This window comes from Glycine soja, chromosome 18, assembly GCF_004193775.1.
Source record: "Glycine soja cultivar W05 chromosome 18, ASM419377v2, whole genome shotgun sequence".
Taxonomy (NCBI): Eukaryota; Viridiplantae; Streptophyta; class Magnoliopsida; order Fabales; family Fabaceae; genus Glycine; species Glycine soja.
Window position 1 is genome coordinate 51,308,766 of NC_041019.1, and position 23,769 is coordinate 51,332,534.

Here is a 23,769-nt window from a genome sequence, read left to right on the forward strand (position 1 = left end):
ATAAGGGGAAAAAAAAAAAACCAAAACAGAAATTACATCCTTAGAAATTAAATTAGTCATCATCTAATACAATTTTACCATATAAAAAGTTCCACAAAAAAAATTGCTCGAGAATAATTAGTAAATAATCATGCTATAGAATACAGATGGATTTTGCATGAAATTCATGAATGCCGAGTTGCTTCTTAACCATACATATTGGTGGGACCATACAAAGATATTTGTACAACACAAAAATACTCTTTTTTTTATTTTTTATGTAACAATACCAAAATACTGAAGTAACATGAAAACAAAAGTAAATATAGTATAAATTTGAACAACATGGATTGGATTAGTGGTAGTTTTTTTTTTTTGAAGTAACATGTATAATGTCACAAGTTCTAATTTCAAATTGACTATTACACACAAAAAAGTAAGTATAAAATTTGATTTATACTTTATTTTTCATACAATTATACTCTTTTTTTTATAATATAAATTCTAAACTATAAATAATAGATTATTTTATTGAAATATATTTTTAATTTCCGTAATTTTTCTATTTTGAGTTAGAGGAGTTCGTAACCATTAGATATTGGTCTTTAGAGAACCACTTGAAACCAAAATACAAACATGTCAAAATGAAATAAATTGTAGTAATTTTAAAATTAGATATATTCAAAACTAAATTTTCACAACATAAAGACAAAAATTTAAATTAAAAAAAAACTAAGAATATATTTTAATCATAATTATCTCTTTCCCTATCAATTTAAAACACACGTCATTATTAAAAATTAATGCCATGACTTTCCAACTATACAATATATATTATAGCTATGATGAACTAGACATCAAAGTAAATTTTTAACTTTTTTTATTATTTAACGGTTTAGTAAATAAGTTTTTTTAATAGTATATAGTATTTTTTAAAACGTTAATTTATATTTTTTTATATATATTTTTTTATTCTTAATATTTATTAATTATTTTTATTACTCTTTTTAAATAAATTTAATTTTATTATATTTATGTCATTTTATATTTTTTAACTATTTTAACAACTAATTTTATCAAATATTTATAATTTAATAAGCTAATTTTAACTTATAATGGAACTAACTTACAACTAATTTTTCCAACATAACCATATATATTACTATACTATGTAACGATGGCTTTCAAGTCAACATTTTGAATAGATTTACTTAATTTTTAAAGATTTCTTTTGGTCATGTCCAAAACCATTTGAAAACCACTAAAATTGAATGATTATTTTTAAAAATAATATAAACTTAACCAAACAAACAGCAATTGACATCAACACCTCCATTCCATTAACTGCCTTCTATTTAACTATCCAGATTCACGATGAGCTGAAACCACACTTGAAAGGTACAAAATGGGATTTGGCAAATTTGATCAGAAATCAACCAAATGTTTGCCTGAGAGTGGGTAACGCATTGAAACAAAAAAAAAAAAACTCAATCATAAACCACAAATTACATATAAAAAGAAACTCCAATAGAAGAGATTTGATTCTCATTATTATCATTCTACACATAAAATATAAAATTGTTTTTTTTTTATCATTCAGAAAAATAAAGAAAACAAATACTAATTCCTATCAAAAGAAATTCGCATGGCATCAACTACTAGGGCACTATAGATAACTCTAGGGCAAAATTCCCAAATAAGAAGAGAAACATTTAAAGAGGTTGACTTGCAAGGTCTTACTAACAGACCATGAATAAGATTTGATGAGACATCCATGGGGATTAAACATTTAAACTTCTTTTAACACATTAAAATGTGAAATATTTACTAATATTATTAATAATTAATTTTTATAAAAGAAATTGATTAATATTTTTTTTACTCATACTTTTTTATTCACAAAATTCAAATTTCACACTAATATTAATATGTGCTGGTATATTACTGACTATTCAACAATGTACAGAAAATACGACTATTAAAGTAGTAGTACTGTATCATTTAATAATTATTATTTAAAGTAATAAAATATTTAAACAATAACAATAGTAATATTATTTGAAGGCAAAATATTTGACCTTTGACTTGATTAGTTACTATATAAATATGTATGTATACGTTAAAGACATGAACCGGGGGGTAAGAAATTAATAAAGTTAAAGGTTCAGGAACGAACGAAAAGGAAATCCAAAGATGGCACATTCCTCGATCGTCGTTACTCTGAGCCAGAACTTGTTTAAAAGGAACCTCACCTGTGTAAAAATTCACGCTCATTCTCCTTCTTCTTCTTTCGGATCTCGTTCTCTTTCTCTTCCTTCCTTCTCCTTCTCTCAGAGAACAACACCTCTCTCTCTCACCGCCTCCTTCTCCTCTCACACCGCCATGGGCGAGACTTCCGCTCCCGCCGCTGATGCCGGCATGGACGCCGTCCAGCGCCGTCTCATGTTCGAAGACGAGTCCGTTCCTCTCCCTCTTCATTCGTTTTTCAATTACTTATGTGTCTGATTCTTCTAATTCGCGTTTTCTGTGGTTTTGTTTTGCGTGTTTGTTTGTTTGTTTGTTGATTGATTGATTAATCGATTGATCTCTGGCTGTTGAGAATGGAAATGCGCCTGTGTCTGCGTGTCTTTTTTTTGTTACTCTGCATTTTCTGTTGTGTCTGTTTCACGTGCCGAGGTAGTCAAAGTGTTAATTGTTTGACTATTTTGTATCCGGTGCTTAATCATGGCATAAAGTATTCAAATGTTGAATTTTCAAACCGTAGGCTGCTTGTTGTTGTTAGGTGTCTCAAACAGACAAATACTGCGGCTACTTTTTTTTTTTTAGCATTACTCTTGAAAAATTGCAGCCTTGCAGGTAATAGTTTTAACTTTTGAGGGTCTTTTTTAAGGGATGACACTCCCGTCTAAGGCAGGGAAACACTTACATTTACGTCGTCTCAAGGAGACGAGTGAGACTCAAATTTGCAACCAGTCACATGCAAGACCCTGTATTGTTCTACTCGACAAACCCCTTGGGGTTATTAAGGGTCTCTTTCTAATGAAGTTTTTGGATAAAAAATTGGAGCAGATGGGGTTGAATCAATTAGGCCATAAAGATGTTCCTGAGCCAACATCAACATGAAGTGCTAATGCAGTGTCTGGCCTTAGCACTTCAGGTGTGGCTTTTACTGCATTGATGCGAGCTTCTTGCAATTGATTCAGGAAAAAAATGTCAAGCATTAATTTCGGTTAAAGTATTGATTTGCAAGATGAATTAGGGTTAAATCAGACTGATTAGGAAATTTCTTACCCGGCTTCTGTTTTTGTTTTCTTAATTGTTCATTGAATCTCTTTGGTGCTGGTTCTGCCGTTGTCATTCATAACCATGAATGATTTCAGGATGAACTGCTATTTAATAACTTTGGGTTTTTCAGTTTGTTTGTTTAAATGCTTTTGCTCTATTGAACCTATTTCCGATTCTTTATAGGCTACTTTTGAAGTTGAGCTTTTGTATCTCTGGTGTTTTTATATCATAGATTTAGAAATTGAGCTTTGGAGTATCTGGTGTTTCTGTAATGGGTTTTCTTTCTTGATTCTCATGTACAACTTTTTCTTGGATAAGGCTTCTTTAAAGTGAGTGTGTTTGCAATGTATTATTTCTTTTTTCTTGCCTTGAATTGTAATTGTTTTGGTTTTGGAACTTCTGCAGATGCATTTTGGTGGATGAGAATGACCGTGTGGTTGGTCATGATTCCAAATACAATTGTAAGTGGACTTTTGATTTTTTTGAAATTTTTAGTTTGCAATTGCAAGGACTCACATTATTTGGTGTTAAAATAATTGTTTCAATTTTTTTTTTTACTTCAATAAATTATGAATTGTGTTTTTCTTGAAAGTGTATGTTTTTCTGATTTAGGTGTTTGTAAAAGTTGATGTTAAAATATATCTGGGATTTACCATCTTTAAATTTTCTCGGCCGACTCCTAATATGATATGATTTGAGAAAAAAATATGTTAACATTGTGGTTCATCATGTAATGTTGTAATGTCCATGTTTGTAAATCTCTTCCTGTGATTAAAGGGAGTAAAATTTAAATTTTATATTTATACTATATAGATCGGTTTGTCATGATTATGTTTTACTATTAATTATGGTTTTGGATTTAATTACTGGCTATGCAGTATTTTATTTTGTTTTTTTTTTTTTCAGTTCCCTGGCATGCACACACATGGAAGCATATCAAGTGAGAGCATACTCCAGTGAGAGAGACTAATCTTGACCATGTAGTTATAAATTCATGGTTAAGACTAGCTCCTCTCATGCTTTTGCTTGATATGCCTGCCCCCTACATACATAATGAACAGTCATCAATGAGAAACATAATGAAATTAGTAATTTATAATGTACTTGAGAGTTAAGCTGTTATTTTAATGCAAACAAACTACTAAATATCAATGATGCAAGCCTAAAAGAGCTGCAAATAAAATTTGGTATGCACCATAGATTAATAGTATAGATTTTGGCTTCCTAAAGCAAATCCTCTGGAAATTTTGAACATTTTTCTTTAGATATCAAGTTTTCGTTTTCTGTTGTTATTGTGCTCCTCCGTTCTGCCTACGGACCTGGTTAATTTATTATTTGAGCTTTAATAATTTTATTAGGTCACTTGATGGAAAAGATTGAAGCTGAGAATTTGCTGCATAGAGCTTTCAGTGTATTCCTGTTCAACTCTAAGTATGAGTTGCTTCTTCAGGTAAGTTTCTTCGTTGATATTTTTTTGGCTTCATCATAAGCCTGTAGTTTACATCTTGTTTTAATGTAAACCTATTGATTTCAAAAGCATCAAGTAAACTTGGAACCTCTTTTATAATCTCACCTCTTTGTTCTTGTAGATAAAATTTGTTCGTAACAAAATAAGGTCATAGTATTTAGTATTTGTTTTGTTACTAGTTATAATTATTAATTTTTAGTTCTTGTAACACCTTCATTATGACTTTACATTGAACTATTTAATTGTGAGCAACATTGTAACATTTAATTGCCACATGTTTAAATTGTTATTGTTGTTAATATTCACCTTATTGCTTCTCTCTCTCTCTCCTGGGATGACTATTTGGTGGAAATTTCTCTATGTAGCATGTGTATTTTCATGTCTTGGACTCGTGCTTTAATTTGGTCTCTTTGACTGAGATTCCTTGTTCTTTATGATGAAGCAACGATCTGCAACCAAGGTAACATTCCCTCTTGTGTGGACAAACACCTGTTGCAGCCATCCACTGTACCGTGAATCTGAGCTTATTGATGAGAATGCCCTTGGTATATACTGTGTACCTTTTATATTTGTTCAAACAACTATATCAATCTACTTTGTCATTGCTGCTTTTTGTTTACTTTCCCCCCACTTTGTATGACCAGGAGTAAGAAATGCAGCTCAGAGGAAGCTTTTGGATGAGCTTGGTATTGTTGCTGAAGATGTACCAGTTGATCAGTTCACCCCATTGGGTCGCATTCTTTACAAGGCACCTTCTGATGGCAAATGGGGAGAGCATGAACGTGAGCCAATTTAATTGATTTCTAGTTTTACAGCAAGCTTATTTTGTTGTATAACCAACTAGGGTTAATTCACACTAATTTAAGGAATGCAAACATAAATCTGGGCACACACCATTAATAGCTCTTTCAGTTCTATTTGGGGCATTTGTTTTAGTAAATTACACAGACACCCTTTGAGATTTCTGCAGATTGCACATGATACCTCTCCTTTTTTTATTGCTACACTAATCCTTTGATTGTTTGTAAAACATTGCACATACACTTCTTATACATTACACTAACCCCGCTTAACTGCTAATTCTATCTGGATGTTTTCTTGTATGTTTATGGTTGTGGAAGAGGAATGTTTAGTATTGACAACTTTTCTTTATCCGTTCCTTGATTGCAGTGGACTATCTGCTTTTCATTGTCCGGGATGTTAACGTGAACCCCAATCCTGACGAAGTGGCTGATATCAAATATGTGAACCGCGATCAGTTGAAGGAGCTGTTGAGGAAAGCTGATGCAGGTGAGGAAGGTCTGAAGCTATCGCCTTGGTTCAGACTTGTTGTGGACAATTTCTTGTTCAAATGGTGGGACCATCTTGAGCGAGGAACTCTTGGGGAGGTCACTGACATGAAGACCATTCACAAGTTGACATAAAACTCAGAGGACCTTCCTGCATCCATGTAATGAAGAAGGGTAGCTGTATTCCGACCCAATAAGAACGAAACTGAACCTATTTTGAGAAGAATTTTCGGAGCAGTAGCCCCATAGGATATTGTTGATCTTTTTGTTATTTGATGATAGCTAGAACAATAAACGTATGGCTGTTTAAATTAGAAGAATTTTTTGTTGAAAATTTCGGATTCTGGGATGCAGGCAAGTTTATCAGAATAAGATGTTAGAGATTTGAATCAATTTTATCATGGTGGCGATGTTTGTTAGTGGATTTTTATTTAGTACTAAAGAAAAAATAATTAGGGATCGTTTGTCTCCAAAACATAGGATCATCGTATCCCGTGATCACGTGTGAAGGTACAGAAATATAGATCCTCTTTTCACAGCAAAGCATGAGTAGACTGCATAAAAGAAAAACATTTGTGTAGTGACCTTTCCGATTCATGTAATAAATAATGAATTGATCGGCCACTAAATAATCCCATAGCATAGCTGATGATGCCTATATGCTATATGTCACTAAATTAATGAATTGATCAAAGTAATACAAATCAAATAATTAAATACTAATAGTAATAAAATTAGCCAGCGAGCTTCTTTTCCTTTTATGATTCGTTGGTTTTTCTCCAAGTTTATCGCCACCAATCATTCTAACAAGTGTTTTTCTTCAAGCTACTAGTTCCGTGACTATATTCTTTAATTTTGCAGTCATAAAAAAAATAGTTAAATTTGTTTAGAATTACATTATTTTTTTATAATTATTCTTAAATTTGTTGAAACTAAATACATAATTTTCTGTTAATAAATTAATGTGCAAAGAGAAAATAATAGTTATAAAATTATCTTTCCGAATTCTCATTAGAGAGAAAATATTCCATTTACAACAATTTATTAATTAAAAATATTTTAATGAAAGTGTAAAAGATAATTGAATTAGCACATCAAAGTCCTATATATAAAAAGAGGTAGTATTAATTTTGTCCAAAATGTCAACTAGATTTATTCTCAATTAATGGCCAATTCATGCATGGTCCACGCTTCCTATGTATGTGACCCGCCGACCCATTTGTGATATTTTGTAGTGACTCGTGACGAGGACAAATACGAGAAAATGTCAAAATATCCGTGCTTGGCAATTTATTGAATCCACTGGTATGCTCGAATTTGAATAGTAGTAATTCTTTATAGAAGAGTTATACAACGTATTTTTAAATTGTCATGATTCATTGTCTTCTTTAATCTTTAATTATAAATACAAGGGATAAAGATAACCAAAAGGAAAGAAAATAGTGTGGGAAAATGAGAATTTCACATAATAATAATATGCATAACCTAGTAGAATTAATACTTAAATAGTTAAGGTGTGTTTGGTTTATATTTTTTTTTTTTAATTTTTTGAAAATTATTTTTATTTTTAAAAGATTAAAATTCTGAAAATATGTTTTGTTCAAAATGAAATATATTTTTAAATTCACTTAAAATTAGATTTCATACCACCGCCACGTTCTCAGTTAAGAATACTGATAACACTAAATTTGATTGTTTTTAATTGTTTGTGGGTTTGAGAAAATATTTTTATTAAAAATAAAAATGAAAATTCAACTAAAAACATTTTCATCATCATTTTTTATTTTTAATGAAAATAAAAAAAATAAACAAACCAAAGATCCTAATTTAAGAATGAGAACCGTTCATAAGTGAGAGCCATTTAGTTTTGATGATGTGATTTCTCTCACTATTATCATCAACTATCAAATTATATTTGCAGTGGAGAAGGAAAGAATATCTATCTCTCATTCTCTCGTGCCTCAACGCTTTTTTAACTCCTTTCGCTTTTCCATTCCAACCTCTTTCACACTTCAGATCTGTTTCTTCATCGGTATGTCTCCTCTTCCTTCTCTTCATTTTCCGATTCATCTTCAATCTCAATCGCTCGATCGCTCTCGTGATTTTCGATTCGTGTTTCTATCATTAGATTTTTCAAGTACTTGCTTGATCCGTGTTTGATTCTGTTTTCAGAAATTTTGAATTGGATGCTTAGGCCTACGCTCCACCGTACGATCTTGAGCACTTAGCCACATTGATCCTTCTTTGTTCGTTTTATTTAGGATTGTAGCTAATTAGCTGTTTGATTTTCTCTCTCTCTCTCTCTCTCTCTCTTTAGGTTTGGCCGTCGATTAATATCTACGAATTTTTCACTTTAGTTTCGATTTTTTTTTTCATAGAAAAGGATACTAATCGTGGAGCATGAGCTCTGTAATGAACACTAAGACATCAATTACAAGCTCAACTGGTATTCATTCACCTTTGAGAAACAAATTAGTATCTAGTGCCTTTATTCGCAGAAAATGACTAATTTGATGAATACAATTGGAATGATGCTATATAGGAAATTATTACTTTCTGTTAGTATTAATGTATCTTCATTTTAATTTCTAATAGAGACCTTCTATTTTTGATTTGTTAACAAGTGTAGCAGGACTCCCAATTCTGTTACTTTAATTGAGAAAGGATCTTCTTAATAAGTGTGTTATGAGCACTGATTGAAATGTATTTAATAAAAAGTTCACTATATTCTGTTAAATGTTTCTAATTACTTGAAAAATATAGGTTTTATTAATGAATATTTTCTTTTTCAATAAAACTTAAACATTTGTTTTTTCTGTTCAATGGCCATAAAAAAATGACACTATAGTAAAAAAAAATTGTCTCTTGGATGCTGTTCTCATGGTAAATAATAGTAGTTCCCGAAGCTTTTGTTTTTAACTGTGCCGAGTAGTGTCTTGTAGTCCATATAGCCAACCTGACTTAGTGAGATATCAAACTTTATTATTGTTGTTGTTGTTAATGATATATTTGTTACAACTATGTGGTGGTGTCATTTTTCAGTATTTCGCTCCTCAAGAGTGAGGAAATGTACAAGTTAAGAAAATAAGGATGTATGTATCTATGGTAGGCTTAAAACAAGTTACATTTACATACTTTGATTCTTATTTACTAACCTTAAAGGAGCCATTTTTTTTGTCAATTCGAGGAGTAGGGATAGAGCCATACCCATGACACCCAAATATCTTAATATTCAATTTTATTTGTGAACCAGGATTGGTTTCCGTTTTTATGTACTGGTCTAAACACATCTAATGTTTTTGTTTTGTCCAGGTTGTTCAAGTAAATGGCCTTTGTCACCACTGCTGAAGTGTGTGATGCGAACCCACAGTTAATTTTGAGTGGGGAGCTTCGTGCCCTTCAGCCAGTTTTTCAGATTTATGGTCGTCGACAGGTTTTCTCTGGACCTATAGTTACCTTGAAGGTGTTTGAAGACAATGTTTTGGTTCGTGAGTTCCTTGAAGAGAAAGGCAATGGAAGAGTTCTAGTTGTTGATGGAGGCGCGAGTTTACGCTGCGCTATATTGGGTGGCAACCCTGTGGTACAAGCTCAAAACAATGGATGGGCAGGTATTATTGTGAATGGATGTATAAGAGATGTGGATGAGATCAATGGTTGTGATATTGGAGTGAGAGCCCTTGCTTCCCATCCCATGAAAGCCAATAAGAAAGGCATGGGAGAGAAGCAGGTCCCCATAAATATTGCTGGGACAAGGATCAGTGATGGGGAATGGCTCTATGCAGACACTGATGGAATTCTGATCTCTCGAACAGAGCTGTCTGTTTGATTTCAATTCATGAATACTTCATGTAAGGACTATATTTATGGGCAGCACACGACCTAGTATAGTGCAGTTCGGTACTTGTGTTCTTGACCCGGTTCCTTGCTTCCACAAAATTATAACCGATAAAATCCCCTTGATAATGAAAGTATGTTGGAATGTTTGTCCATTTCATACCAACATTATCTGTGTTGTAGCTTGTTTTAATGGTTGTCTGTTACTAAGTTTGGAGAGATATAAGTCAAAAGTGCAAAGTATACACATATCCATATTTTGACCAAATGATCTTATTGTAGTTTGCTGTAAGATGTTTCGGTCTAGAGACCGGAAGCAGGAAAGATCTATCTTGTGCTTTAAATTTGGTTGGAAACGTCTCTCCTTGTCTTTTTTTTTTTCCTTCCAAATAGCAGCAGCAGCATAAGGATATTAACTGATGTAGACACTAAAACTCATGTATTTCTCTCCTTTGTATTTTTTAGATTTATCTGTATCGATTATTATACTAAAATTCTACTGCATCGGTTTGTTTGCTTACGTAAAAGTACCCTCCTTTAATAAAGTAAAACTACCTGATTGAAGGGCATGCATAAAAAAAAACCCTTGTTGAAGGGTGGATTTGGCAATGTGGTGGTGAATATGAGGCAACGTGATGCTTCCTGTAACTACTTGGACATGGACAAGGTCAGTTATGAAGCTTTTTTGCAAGTTTTTATCAATGCAGATTAAATATTTAAATTTGGCTCTCCACAACTTGTGGGGTTTGAACCATTTTTTTATTCACTGCTCAGTCCTTTTACATGGTTTGCCATCCATTGTGGTTTGTACGCCTCTGTTAAACTCCTAACCAGTTCGTGTGCCTAATTCATATACTGTGTATAGGACTAGAGATCGTTGATCAATTTGATTAATCTCACAAGAGGTGTCAAAATCATATTAAAGATGGTAAAAGAAACCAATCGTCTATTCAGAGTCTCAGACTGAAAAGAGTTTAGATAAGTGCCCTTTACAAAAATCCACCAAAACAAAATGCGTTTGGGTCTTATGTTCTTACAATACAATAAAAAAGAAAAGAAAAGAAATGGTGTTGATAAATCCAATCAACGGCGTCTCTCCATCACCCACTTTCAACACAACCTTCTTTTCTGATCCATGCCTTCCTCCACATACATTCTCTACTTTCACCATCGCGCGTAACAAGCTCAACTCGCCAGGTGTTTGATCAAATGCCTAAGAATAATCTAGTTTCTTGGAGCTCCATGGTTGGCGCTTGCTCTCAAAATTGGTTCTTCTGTGATAGAGTATCATTGTTTTCAAAGATGTTGAACCGTGGAATTGCACCTGACAGACAGGCTGCCAATGGGTATGCAGAGATAAAATGAAAATGATGAAGCTGTTTGTGGGTAAGTGAAGGAATTGAACTTGCGTTTTATAGATTAGTGCAAAATGCTACTTTGAGAATGTATGCAGATGTGGGAGAATGGAATTGTTGATAATATTATGCAGAGTCTGGCGTGTCCTACAAGAGAAGAGCTTTTGTGATCACATGCAGGAAATGAATGTAATCTCATGGAGTATCATAAATTCAGGATATAGGATACATGGTCAAGCTAGCTAGAGGAACCTATTTAACCAGATGAAGACATAACTAAAACCAGACCATATAGCATTTGTAGTAGTGATGTGAAGGATGAACGAGCTTCAATTCCATGCATAGAAATTTTGCTATTATATCACTTCATCACGCCGCTTGAATACATATGACATATTTGATTGTTACTTCATGCATCTCCATATTTTGCTTCCTGCAACCTATTATACTATGAAAAGCTCAATCCGTAATGTAATTTTACATTACGAGTGAATTTTCCGTAATACAATGGGATAGAGGAAGTTTCACTCTTGACGGTAAAGTGAATTTTGTAATTGAAAAATAATTTTTTAATTAATAAGAATAAATTAAGAACGGTTACTTATTATTAACTCATCTACTCTAATAATAAATTATTAACTCATAAGCAACTTACTAAAACAACATATTATTAACTCATCTACTTTAATAATAAAAACTTATTAAGTATTATTGAAAATTATAAAACATCTACATAAATCAGGATCGATACCAGCAAAGGTCTAGCAGCAAGACAAATGTGCCAAAAAAGTAATGGCAAAACAAATGAAGCATGTTGAAGATGCTCTTATAAGTATCTAACATGTTCTCCCCATGCAGAATGCCACAACGCCATCTTGTTCTCATGCAGATGACACGTGTGCTGCTACACTATGCAACAATACAGCACCTTCTTGTGTCTATCCTTCCCTTCCAAGTTCCCAACTAGTCCTCATCTCTCTGAAACTACACTCCACTCCATCTCCATGGAGGAACACAAAAAAGAAGGGTTTTTTTTGCCCACACCAGTTGCAAAACTAATATCCTTTCAAACGGATTTGATCTATAATGGCCTGGTTTCTCTCTTTTCCCCTATCCACTCTCTTTTCTCCGTGGCTTCTGAGTCCTACCACCGTGCAGAGGAGACCAAAGACAGTGTTGAATCAGCAGTGCAACGTGCTCTTTCTCATCAAATCACTCATGGCAGCGCACTCTTGCTGAAGAAACTAGGACTTTGCTTTCTGAGTGTTGCGTATGTGTGCATGGTTATGATTTTGGCTCTCATTCTGGCTGCTGTGGTGGGTGTTGCTTTGGTTCGGTTGTGGGTGGAGGAACCCGTGTCTGTCAAGGATAATCTGCATTTTGATTACACTGAAGCTCACCCTACGGCTGTGTTTTCATTCAATGGAGTTAGAAGTTTAAAGGGTCACCTTAAGAAAAAGCACATAAGTGTCCCAGTTGGCCACTCGTTTTTCGCTTCTTTGGTCCTTGTGATGCCTGAATCTGACTTCAATAGGGAGCTTGGCGTGTTTCAGGTATGATTTTGTCTCTGAAAATTATTGAGTTGTTCATGTAATATCCTTTTTAATGAGAGGAGACTTGTATATAGTGTTGGTGTTGGTGTTGAATTTTAGATCTATCACTCTTTTATTATCCTATTCAATGTCCCTCTAATTGAAAAATAATACCTCAACAATATTAACAGAAACAAAATCTTTTTCCTTCAAAAGAAAATTTTCTGATAATAATATTTCATTTTTCACAATAAAACCAGACCTGCTTTATCGCAATTTCTTACTTAATTATTACTTTGTTGTCGTTAATTGCTAGTTGCTAAATGCTGATAAATAGTCCTAGCACTTATTCTTGCATAATCTTATGGTTTTGGACAAGTATTAAGAAAATCACAGCATCTGGTTCACTGGCTGGTTATATTCCGTTCTTAACTATGCCATAACTTAAACCATATAATATGGACTGAATATAAGTTCAAAGATATCATAGTTTGCTCTACCATTACTCAACTATAGGATTTGATTATTTTGCTTTATGTTTAAAATTGTGTCAACAAGGAGAGAATAGAAGGGAAAAAAAAGAGACTTCATTGGTAGGATTGTATACATGATCTCTAGGATGTGTTTCTTCAAGAGTTAATTAGAGACATTTTGCAGTTGACTGCAGAACTCCTATCTGTGAATGGAAATGTGATAGAAAAATCTAGCCAGCCATGCATGTTGAGGTTTAGAAGCTCACCAATTCGACTAGTCCGAACCTTTATGATGGGAGTGCCTCTGGTGCTGGGAATCTCAGGGGAGACTCAGAATATTAATGTGGATATACTGAAGCACAAAGAAGACTACAGAAGAAGCAATTCTATTAGGGTAACTCTGCATCCAAGAGCAGGAACATCATCTCTTCCACAGCTATACGAAGCCAAAATTGCGATAAACTCCCATTTGCCTTGGACTAAAGAGTTGGTTCGAAATTGGAAGTGGACATTTTATGTTTGGGTGTCCTTGTATGTCTACATTGTGCTACTTGTGTCTCTCCTATGTTGTTATAGGCCACTCATCTTTCTGGTGACACCAGAGTATTTCAGTGATCATAGGGTGAGTGAACTTACAAGAGAAGAACCTGGACAATTACAAGTTGAGGAATTAGGAGATGAAAGTGAGGTTTCTGAGTTGTTGAGGAAATGGAGAAGAAGCAGAAGCAAGAGAAAAACTGTACTAGCACATGGTGGTGTGCCAGAAACCATTGTTGGTTCATCAACATCCAGCATTAGCATGATGACTACTAGAGAAGATGTAACCAGTGTGGCTGTGGAAGATGAGGTTGAGGACTCTGAATCAGCGTGCATAGGTTAGAGAGGGTTAATTTTACTTGCTCTGAAGAGGGATAATAAATTGGTCTTGAGTAAGTTTTTTATACTATGGTTGAGTATTATAATTATGTGAACTTTTGTAAGCTTCCATTGCATTTTATTATGGTTTGAACAAGTAACATTTTGCAATATCATGTCTCCTCAATATTGTGTATCTAGAAACATTGCATTACATATATAACATTTGGCTTCTGGGATTAGAATTAGAGAGTCCAGGGGAATAACATTCTGCAATGGATTTGGCTTTGAAGTTTCAATAGCTAATTATATTGAAGCTTCAATTGTTGGCGTGTCAGAAAAATTGTTAAAGCTTGAGAACTTTGTGCAAATTTGAAGTTTCAATAAACTCTCTAAAATATATATATACACACTCCCTGCGGTCTTAATAAAAAGACACTTTGAAGATCAATCACACAAACCAATAAAAGGAATAAATTCAGTTGATTTTACTGATTTTTTTTAAAAATATTACTAATGTATCAATTTTGTTCTTATTATGTACCACTATTAATAAAAAAAATACATATACTTAACTAAGTATATTTAATAAGGATAACTAATAAAAAATAAGATTAAATACTTAGTAAAATTTCTAATGTTAAACTATGTGTCTATGTGTTCAGCCACTCTCACCACTTGCTCATTGTCAATAGCAATAACCAACACGTCTACAGCCCTACTAGCTAGCATGGTACATTAGTAAATGTTATCTAGTATTCTTAGAATATTTATTAAGAAATTAAAAGAAAAAATATTTTTATTAGTAAATGTTATCTAGTATTCTTAGAATATTTATTAAGAAATTAAAAGAAAAAATATTTTTATTGGGATGTTTATGATTTCTTTTACGTTTTTTTATAATTTTTATAATAAATATTTTTTTATATCATATTTACATTTAGGTTAGTATATCCAAATATTAATTATGAATTAGTAAAAAATGATCAACATTATACTCTTTATGTTGTAAAATAAGTATTGGATTAGATTTTTTTAACGTAATATTTATTATTTTTTATTAATATCTTTAATAAGTGTTATTTTAGTTTTTCGATGTTTTGAATAATTGTCATTTTAGTTTTTTGTTTTGTAAAATCATTATTCTTTTTTACTCTTCTTTATGTATTTATTACATCATATTAGAAAGTATATTTATCAGCAATGTCATATTTATGTTGGGGTTATATCCGATGATTAATTAATGACATAGTCCATAATGTTTACGATAATGATATATTATTAACGTTGTTATAAATAAAAACATTGATAGTTGTTACATTGATAATTAATACTCATATAAGAAATTTTAAAATATAAATAAATTTAGATTTATTTCACTTTTTAAGGAGACGATCACCAAAATATCCTTCATATAATTGAGCCACACTGATAGAGAGCTCAACCCAACCCCCCTAATTTAGATCTATTTTTACTTCTGTCCATTCGTTTATTTCGATACTTTTATGGGTAATGGTGCTTCATGCTTGTATTTTTTTTCTCCTAGTTTTTGATACTACTTCATTTTCTATATTTTTCATTATTAAGGTTATTATTATACGTGAATTAAGAAATATCTAATGAAATTAAAAATTATTATATTTAAACTAAAATGTTTTTACGTAATATTATCGTGATACTCTTTCTGTTTCAGAATATATGACTTTTTAGAGAAAAAAGAATATATTACGTTTTAGAGAAAAAAAATTATTTTAAAATATATGTCATTTTACAAAATTAATGTTATATCAAATATTTTTTTTCAAGGTTACTCTTAATAAATAATTAGAGCGAGTATTGCATAAAAAAAATAAAGGAATCATTAATTAGCTAGAAAGATAAAGGACATATTAAGAAGTTAATTAATATTTTTTTTGGAAATTTAAGAAATTAATTGTATTTTTTAATATTTGTGTAAAAATCTTAAACGTCATATGTTCTGAAATAGAGAGAGTATTTAATACTTACAACATTAATAATGGATATTTGAAAAAAAAATATTAACTAGACTTTGAAATTCTAAAACATAAATTGTTCTGAAAAAAAAACAAAAAGTTAAAATATAAAAAAGATATAGGAAGGTGATAATATATTTCTGTGATGGGATTAAAAAAAATCCCACTACATTAAAAAATAACTTTCTTAACCAGTGTAAATTAATACTTTCTTAAAATAGCATGAATTGTTTTTCTTCTTCAATATTGAAGACTAGAGTAATTGATTTATTGATAATCCAACATTTTTTTTTGCTAAATATACAATATTATTTTTACATTATGTTAGTAATAAGTTAAATGCTAAGAGTATTTTTTAAGAATATAAGTAATTTAGATTGAAAAATTAATAAAAAAATGTTAGACGAAATTAAACTTGAGATGTAATTTATTTAAAAATAAGATGAAAATATTAGTGCAATTTTTTTAACAACGTGTGATTCTATCATTATTCAATGAAAAAATAAAGTTAATATTTGGAGAAAAATAAAATAAATTTAACATAAAAGTAAAAAATTAATTCAAGAATGTGATTAAAGGAAATATAAAATAAAATTTAAAATGAAATTAAGGAAATCTTAACATACACAAATAAAAGCAATTAAAGTTTGCATTTGAGAATAAAAAAATATGAAGATGAAAAAAATTAATAATTGACATTGAAAAATAACAAATTAAAATATAACAATAATAAATTTGATATTATAAGAAAAAATAGAAAATATAAGAAATTGATGTTCAGGTTTGATAAAACAATGTTAAACAAATGAACTTAATTTAAGAATATAAGTATAAGATATTTGATAGGAAAAAAGAAAATTTTTATATAAAAAGAAGATAAGTTAAATTTAATATTTGGTGAAAATAATAAATTTTTAGCATAAAAGTAAAAAAAAAAAACAATATGATTAAATGAAATTTGAAATTCCTACCATGGTCCTACACGACTCAAATAAAATGATCTGTTATCAATTATACATATGTGATTTGTACCACAGATAAAATTTAAAATTGAATAAAGGAAATATTAATGTAAACAAATATAAGCAATTAATTTTTAGATTTAGTAAAAAAAATGAAATTTTATGTATATGGAAAAAATTTAAAACAGTTAATATTTTGACAATTAAAAATTAGCATTAAATAATAAATAAGTTTTATAAAATATTAAAAAAATTAAATATTTCTAATATTTTCATGCATTGTATAGATTATTTTATATCCAAATAAAGAAACTGAAGATGGAATAAAATTTAAAACAATTAACACTTTGACAATTAAAAGTTAACAATAAATAATAATAAAGTTTTTCTAACATTGTAAAACATTCATGCATTTAATACATTATTTTTATCCGAATAAAAAACTGATTGTAAACTAAATTTAATCTATTTAAAATATTTTATAAAGGGTCATTAAATATTTTGAAATATTTAATTCTAAAATAATAATTATTTAACATTTCATATTGTCATTAATATTGGTCAAATTTTTTTCCATGATATTAGTACAAAATTATCTCTCACCGAAAGTGATAAAAAATTTCCGTCGAGAACCGTAAGCACATACATAAGTGGATTTTTTTTCTTTCGATATAATTTATTCTACATAAAGAATTAACCAATATTTCACTTAATTAAAGATACAAGTTACTATTGCTTTTACCAATCTTTTGTTGGTATTCAGTTTTATTTACATAGAATATATGAATATATATAATTAGTAATGATTTATATGGGTTGAGCATTTAATCACATTTTTTAAAACTTCTTTTCTTCTTAATTTTTATTTTATATAAATCATGAATATTCTTAACGAGAGACACAATCATATGCGAGAGATATAAATTTATTATAAGCGGGAAAAGACTAAAAAATCTCCCACTTAATGTTTAACGTCTCTTTCCTTCTTGATTTTCTTATTATATTAATTTTGGCAGAGAAACATTTTAATCTATTTCATTTTAGTTTTGGGTACTGCATTTTCATAAGATGATCAAGGTCAAATAATGAAAGCCTTTCCATTTCTGATCGTAAAAGAAGAAGTTGAGACACTGATAAGAATGCGTGACATTGAAGGAGATAAGACACAACTCATAATAACAGAAAATAAAATTGGTTAGGAAATAGAAAACAATAGCAGATTGAGATCTAATATAAGAATTTAGATCCGAAAATTACTGCTGATAGATTTCAGAACTGCAGCTAAATTTCGCAAAGCAGAAAAGTGCTGTTTTGAGGTAACACCAACTTGTGGCTGTGTTTGAATTCAGATTTTTTCACATGTCATTTATTCCGAAACTAATGTTTGCATTATGCTAATACTTCTCTCAATTAAGTTCAAATGTTTTGCTTAATTGACCCTAACCACCATTAATTTAATAAACAAAAATTAATTATGATTTCTCCTAACAATAATGCGTGTCACATTTTCCTACCTGAATATATGATGGAAAGTAACTTTACAATTTTTCTTATACTACCCAATTTATTAAAATTTAAATTGTACTACTATAAAATAACTTTTCATATTTAACCTTGATTTATTGTGTTACATGTACTCCCTCAGTCTCATTTTATACGACGGCTTAAGAAAAAGTCGTTTCATTTTAATTGTCATTTTACAATATTAATAAAACGTTAAATTTTTTCTTATTATATCTTTGAATATTTATTATGAAGTGAAAAATAAAAATAAATATGAATAAGAGAGAATCAAATTAATACAAAAGACACAAGATATATTAAGAAATTACTTCATTCGTCCCATTTTATATGACCTTTTAATAAAATATTGATTATTTTTTCTTACTATATTCTTAACTGTTTATCGTAGAGTGAGAAAATAAAAAAATATATAATTACTAATACGAAAGACAAGATATACATTAAGAAATTTTACGAAATTTAAAATATTAATTATATTTCTTAATTTCTTTATTAAAACCTTATACGTCAAACAAAATGGGGCGAAGAGATACAAATGAAGGGACGCAAATGAAGGGATACAAAATAATTCTTATAAAATCTAAAATATTAATTGCATTTTTAAATTCTTGTGTTAAAACCATAAACGTAACTGTTCTACGGTATAAAGCATTAATTTAATTCATTTAATAGTTAATGAAAAAAATAATTAATGAATATTCTTAATAATAACATTCATTGCATGTATTTTGCAAACTAAATTGGCACTAATATGGTATTGTACTTAATCTTTATTTTATTCATTTATTACTTGTTGAACTTATCTTTTAGGCACAATGGACAAGAACATTGTGGATGCTATAAATATACAAAGTTTGTGGGAAATGGTGAGGTCTCATTTTTCTTTTGTATGTTGGTGTGTGAGGAAGCAAAAGATATCATTGCAGAAAATAATAAATTCAAATCCTCACTTTCATTGGTTCCAGCTCAACTGTCTTGGAGCTGATCCAAACCCCATCTTTGGAACATCATCATAATCCAATTCCAATTATCAATTCTGATTCCTTCTTCTTTTCAAAATGGAACAAGACAACCTTAACAACAATTGTGATGAGGAAAACTTTGTGTCTGACTCGAGAGGAAGAAAAAGAAGCATTGCTGAGAGAAGGGGTTTCAATTCCAATGCTGCAAGAATCAACACAGCACTGTTTCGCACTGCAACAACTTCAACAACAACCCCTTCACCGTCCCCTGCTGCTCGATCACCTCGTCTCACCATTCCCCCCGGAATTAGTCCCACTGCCTTGCTTGACTCTCCCATCATGCTTCCAAATTCTCAGGTTTCTAACAAAACTTATTTTATGTAATGCAGTTCTTTAGATACTTTTTGGTGTTGTTTTTCCAATCAAATCTTAGAGTTTCTTCCTTGGTAATCCGTGGAATAAAGATTTGCATTTAAGATCATACATATGTAAAAACAAAAAACAAAAAATTCAATTTTGATTGGAGAACAGCATTAAGACACTGTGACTAAGGTTGGTCCTGTGTGATCACCCTTTTGGTCCTTGTTTTGAGATTTCTGATAAAAATTTGATCTTTTTTTATGATTGGGGTTATAGGCCATATCTCCCACCGTTGGCTCTTTCTTCACGCTGCCACTTCTCAGCCATGAAGGATCAATGCTCACAACTGAACAAGGGAATGTGGATGTGTCAACCGCATTTGATGTCGCCGCCTCTTTCAAATTCAAGCCTCGTGGACATTTGGATCCTAATCCTTTGCCTCCTTTCACTGCTTCTCTAAATCAGGTACCCTTCTTCTTTGTGGTTGTTAATTGTTATTATTATTGTTATTACTATTAACCAATACAAAATGTAATTGTGTTGTGTTGTGCTGTGCTATTCGTGGCAGGGGCATGTAAGCAATTTTTATTAAATTGTTGATACCTATTTTTTTCACAGGCATCTGAATAATTTTTGTTAAACTGTCGATGCTTGCTGCTGCTGATGCATTACTTCTGTAATCTATTCCTCCCTTTTTCAGTAGTTGATTTGAAGATTGAAAACCAAATTTTTCTCAGTTGGATGTAGAGAATAGGGTATAGAAGTTTGTTCAGTTAATTTTAAACAAATTTATACAAATATCAAGCCAAGCTTCTTGTGTCTAATTTTCGCAGATATTATCCTATATGTGAAATCTCTATTTAATTGAGTTATGTTTTTCTAACAATACTAGTGTAATTTGGTAACCTTGAACTCATTAGGTTTCTAGTCATTTCCACTCAGTAAAGGGAGAAAATAGAGAGAGCCACCTACTTGCTCAAGTTCAGCCACCATTAGATTTTTCATGCCAAGCAGATTTTTCAAAAGGCCATTCTGTGAAAAATAGTGAAGTGAATTCGTACAATGATATGAAAATGGTAAATGATGCGATTGTTAATGCCAATAATGTTGAGATGCCAATGTCTGGCTCTGAGGAAGTAAGTGATGAAAGCGCTATGCTGAAAAATGCTATCAATGGTGAGGATTTCGGAGGGCAACCTGCTTCAGAAGGAGAACAGAAAGAGGTATCCCATGCAACGGGAGCAGTAAGGACTTCAGAGGATGGCTATAATTGGAGGAAATATGGACAAAAACAGGTTAAAGGTAGTGAGTATCCCAGAAGCTATTATAAATGCACACAGCCTAATTGTCAGGTCAAGAAAAAGGTGGAACGATCCCATGACGGTCAAATAACGGAAATTATTTACAAGGGTGCTCATAACCATGCACAACCACACCCCGGACATCGAGCATCTTCACTTTCTACTGATGAGGTTTCAGACATGGCTGAAGACAGTACCTTAGCTAAAATTGAAGGTGGGTATGTCTGGAGAAATATTCAAACAGGATTAAAAGATACAAAACAAAGTTTTGATTGGAAGGCTGATGGACAGGAAAGGACATCATCAACTTCTGCTGTGACTGAGCTTTCAGATCCTATATCAACTAACAAAGCTAAATCTCTACGTATATTTGAATTGGAGGACACTCCAGAGCTTTCTTCTACACTTGCCAGTCATGATGATGATGAAGATGGGACCGCTCATGCACTTGTGTCGGCTGAAGACGAAGCTGAGAATGATGAATTGGAACCGAAAATAAGGTTTTATACTCTATCCTATATTGTCTTTATGGTCATATCAAATGGAAAGACAACTAAAATGTTTCTGCATTAATTTGCTATTTCAGGAAGAAAGAGAGCTATGCAGTTGAACCAAATTTGCCCCCTACTAGGGCTGTTCGAGAGCCAAGAGTGGTTGTCCAAATTGAGAGTGATGTGGACATACTTGATGATGGTTACCGCTGGCGTAAGTATGGACAAAAGGTTGTCAAAGGAAATCCAAATCCTAGGTAATGATCTTGCCTTTCTTTCTGCACTTGCAGGCCTGTTTATATTTGTGCTAACTTGATTGAAAATTGAAATATAACTCTGATATAGTCTTTCTCTCTTTAATTAAATATTGTATAATAGTTTTGGGATATTGTACCCAATGGTGTCATGTGTCCAATGATAATGTGTGATTCATGTAGCCGACTGCACCTGGTAGGGATAAGGTTTTCGTTGCTGCTGCTGTTTTTGGGCTATTGTGCTTTCATATAAAGTTTCAAGTTTTCAACTATTTTTAGAGTTTTAATAGATTTAAGGAGATATGCATATGAATCAATTATACTAGATTTTTATTTCTTAATGTTGAACGCTGATATTTTTCCGTTTCTTGTTCGCTGCTCTTTTTGATAAGTACACAATTTTCATTCTAAAGTTGACAGTGTGCTTGTGTGATTTTGTTTATAGATATTTGTATCTGTTTATTATTCTATTCCATGTCTTCCTCATTGTTTATTTATTTGAACTGGTTTTTGTGTTCTAAGCATTTCAATGGTTTATTATTCTACAGATTGTGTTGATTCATTCTCTATATTTTTCATTCACTCAAGGTTTTCCTCATTAGGACTATGCTTGTAATTATATGCATTTAACATTTTCTCACGAATCTCTTCCAGGAGCTACTACAAATGTACAAGTACTGGATGTATGGTAAGGAAACATGTGGAAAGGGCTTCACACAATCTGAAATATGTCCTTACTACTTATGAGGGAAAGCATAACCATGAAGTGCCCACTGCTAGAACCAACAATCAGGTAAACTCAAGTGATGGTGGTTTACCTCCCAATGGTGCTAATGGACAAGTTTCTCTTACATTACCAGGGAGTGCTGGCATTCCAAAGCCCGAAACTCATCAAACTCTTGGACATCATTTTGATAGAAAACCGGAATTCAGCGACGAGTTTCTCAGGCCTAGTTTGGTTGGAAGTTTCGGGAATGATATGAAGTTTCGGCCTTCTTCCCTTTGCCAAATGAAGTATCCTTCCTTGAATAACGCCATGCCATATGGCTCCTATGGACTGAACCCTGAACGTTGCACTGCCCCTCAAGCTGGATCCATTCCCTCCATGTTCCCTGATTTTCCAATGCCACTTCCATTGAATCTTCCCTCATCTGGAAATTTTTCAATTGCTGGACTGAATTTTAACCGTGTCAAGCCAATGAATCCGGACCAGTCTTTCCTTTCTGGGCAGCAGGTGAAGGACATTGATACAGGGTTCCTGAGGCCTAAACAAGAACAGAAGGATGATACTATGTACGGCTCGTGCATGCCCCCGCTAGATCATGCAAATGCTTCACTCACTTCTTCACCATCACCATCCATTTATCAACGCGTCATGCACAATTTCCCTTCATAATCTCCTTTTAATAGCTATTAGCAACAGCAGATTCTGATATTTTTTGTTTAGTATTCAAAGGTTTTTCGTTCTATTATATTATTGTTTCAGTTTTTTTTTTCTTTTAATTTGTCAAACAAACTATGATGTCTTCATACAAATTGCATACCAATATCTGTAACTAGTTCTTGGTAAGTAAATTTCCTTTGTTCTATGACTGTTGTTTCAATTTGTTGGTTTTGTGGAGGAAATTATAAAAAACAGAGGAGAGAAGAGAGATAATACGTATGCATGCAGAGGAAATAGAATTATTCTATTCTAATTCAAATTGTTCTCAGCAGTGATACAATAAATAGCAAAAGATAAACTAATTAGATAACAAGATATTAGCAAAACAGAATATTAAAACTAACTTGCTCCTTAAAGATAAGGAATCACTTATTGACTAGCTAATCCATTAAAACTGACTTATCCCT

General features: G+C 31.6%; 4 protein-coding genes across 6 annotated transcripts; all 4 read left to right on the forward strand.

Moving 5' to 3' along the window:
- Positions 1–2,082: 2,082 nt before the first annotated feature.
- On the forward strand, positions 2,083–6,445 carry LOC114396682 (isopentenyl-diphosphate Delta-isomerase I). The gene is made up of 6 exons (XM_028358779.1): positions 2,083–2,435; positions 3,670–3,725; positions 4,623–4,714; positions 5,175–5,277; positions 5,377–5,514; positions 5,903–6,445. The coding sequence occupies exons 1-6, from the start codon at positions 2,173–2,175 to the stop codon at positions 6,154–6,156; spliced, it is 906 nt and encodes a 301-aa protein (XP_028214580.1). The 5' UTR covers positions 2,083–2,172; the 3' UTR covers positions 6,157–6,445.
- Positions 6,446–7,880: 1,435 nt separating this feature from the next.
- On the forward strand, positions 7,881–10,359 carry LOC114396557 (putative 4-hydroxy-4-methyl-2-oxoglutarate aldolase 2). 3 transcript variants are annotated; one of them, XM_028358600.1, is made up of 3 exons: positions 7,881–8,053; positions 8,194–8,229; positions 9,334–10,359. In XM_028358600.1, exon 3 carries the CDS (start codon positions 9,347–9,349, stop codon positions 9,845–9,847), a length of 501 nt encoding a protein of 166 aa, XP_028214401.1. In that variant the 5' UTR covers positions 7,881–8,053; positions 8,194–8,229; positions 9,334–9,346; the 3' UTR covers positions 9,848–10,359. The 3 variants fall into 3 exon arrangements, with proteins under 3 accessions (XP_028214401.1, XP_028214400.1, XP_028214402.1); XM_028358599.1 differs by lacking the exon at positions 8,194–8,229 and having other exon boundaries at positions 7,882–8,053; XM_028358601.1 differs by lacking the exons at positions 7,881–8,053; positions 8,194–8,229 and adding an exon at positions 9,069–9,113.
- Positions 10,360–12,076: 1,717 nt separating this feature from the next.
- LOC114395640 (seipin-1-like) lies at positions 12,077–14,315 on the forward strand. Its single transcript, XM_028357470.1, has 2 exons — positions 12,077–12,763; positions 13,400–14,315. Exons 1-2 carry the CDS (start codon positions 12,122–12,124, stop codon positions 14,093–14,095), a joined length of 1,338 nt encoding a protein of 445 aa, XP_028213271.1. The 5' UTR covers positions 12,077–12,121; the 3' UTR covers positions 14,096–14,315.
- A 5,118-nt stretch (positions 14,316–19,433) lies between these two features.
- Positions 19,434–23,507, forward strand: LOC114395670 (WRKY transcription factor SUSIBA2-like). Its single transcript, XM_028357502.1, has 5 exons — positions 19,434–19,869; positions 20,149–20,337; positions 20,793–21,673; positions 21,760–21,921; positions 22,573–23,507. Exons 1-5 carry the CDS (start codon positions 19,609–19,611, stop codon positions 23,312–23,314), a joined length of 2,235 nt encoding a protein of 744 aa, XP_028213303.1. The 5' UTR covers positions 19,434–19,608; the 3' UTR covers positions 23,315–23,507.
- Positions 23,508–23,769: the final 262 nt, after the last annotated feature.

Bases quoted from the DNA above. Each gene is read 5' to 3' on its own strand.
- LOC114396557 (XM_028358600.1), top strand. From the start codon at position 9,347: ATGGCCTTTGTCACCACTGCTGAAGTGTGTGATGCGAACCCACAGTTA.
- LOC114395670 (XM_028357502.1), top strand. From the start codon at position 19,609: ATGGAACAAGACAACCTTAACAACAATTGTGATGAGGAAAACTTTGTG. The intron at 21,674-21,759 runs GTTTTATACTCT...TTGCTATTTCAG, and splicing joins GAATTGGAACCGAAAATAAG to GAAGAAAGAGAGCTATGCAG. The intron at 21,922-22,572 runs GTAATGATCTTG...AATCTCTTCCAG, and splicing joins AAAGGAAATCCAAATCCTAG to GAGCTACTACAAATGTACAA.
- LOC114395640 (XM_028357470.1), top strand. From the start codon at position 12,122: ATGCAACAATACAGCACCTTCTTGTGTCTATCCTTCCCTTCCAAGTTC. The intron at 12,764-13,399 runs GTATGATTTTGT...GACATTTTGCAG, and splicing joins GGGAGCTTGGCGTGTTTCAG to TTGACTGCAGAACTCCTATC.
- LOC114396682 (XM_028358779.1), top strand. From the start codon at position 2,173: ATGGCACATTCCTCGATCGTCGTTACTCTGAGCCAGAACTTGTTTAAA. The intron at 3,726-4,622 runs GTAAGTGGACTT...TAATTTTATTAG, and splicing joins TCATGATTCCAAATACAATT to GTCACTTGATGGAAAAGATT. The intron at 5,278-5,376 runs GTATATACTGTG...TTGTATGACCAG, and splicing joins TATTGATGAGAATGCCCTTG to GAGTAAGAAATGCAGCTCAG.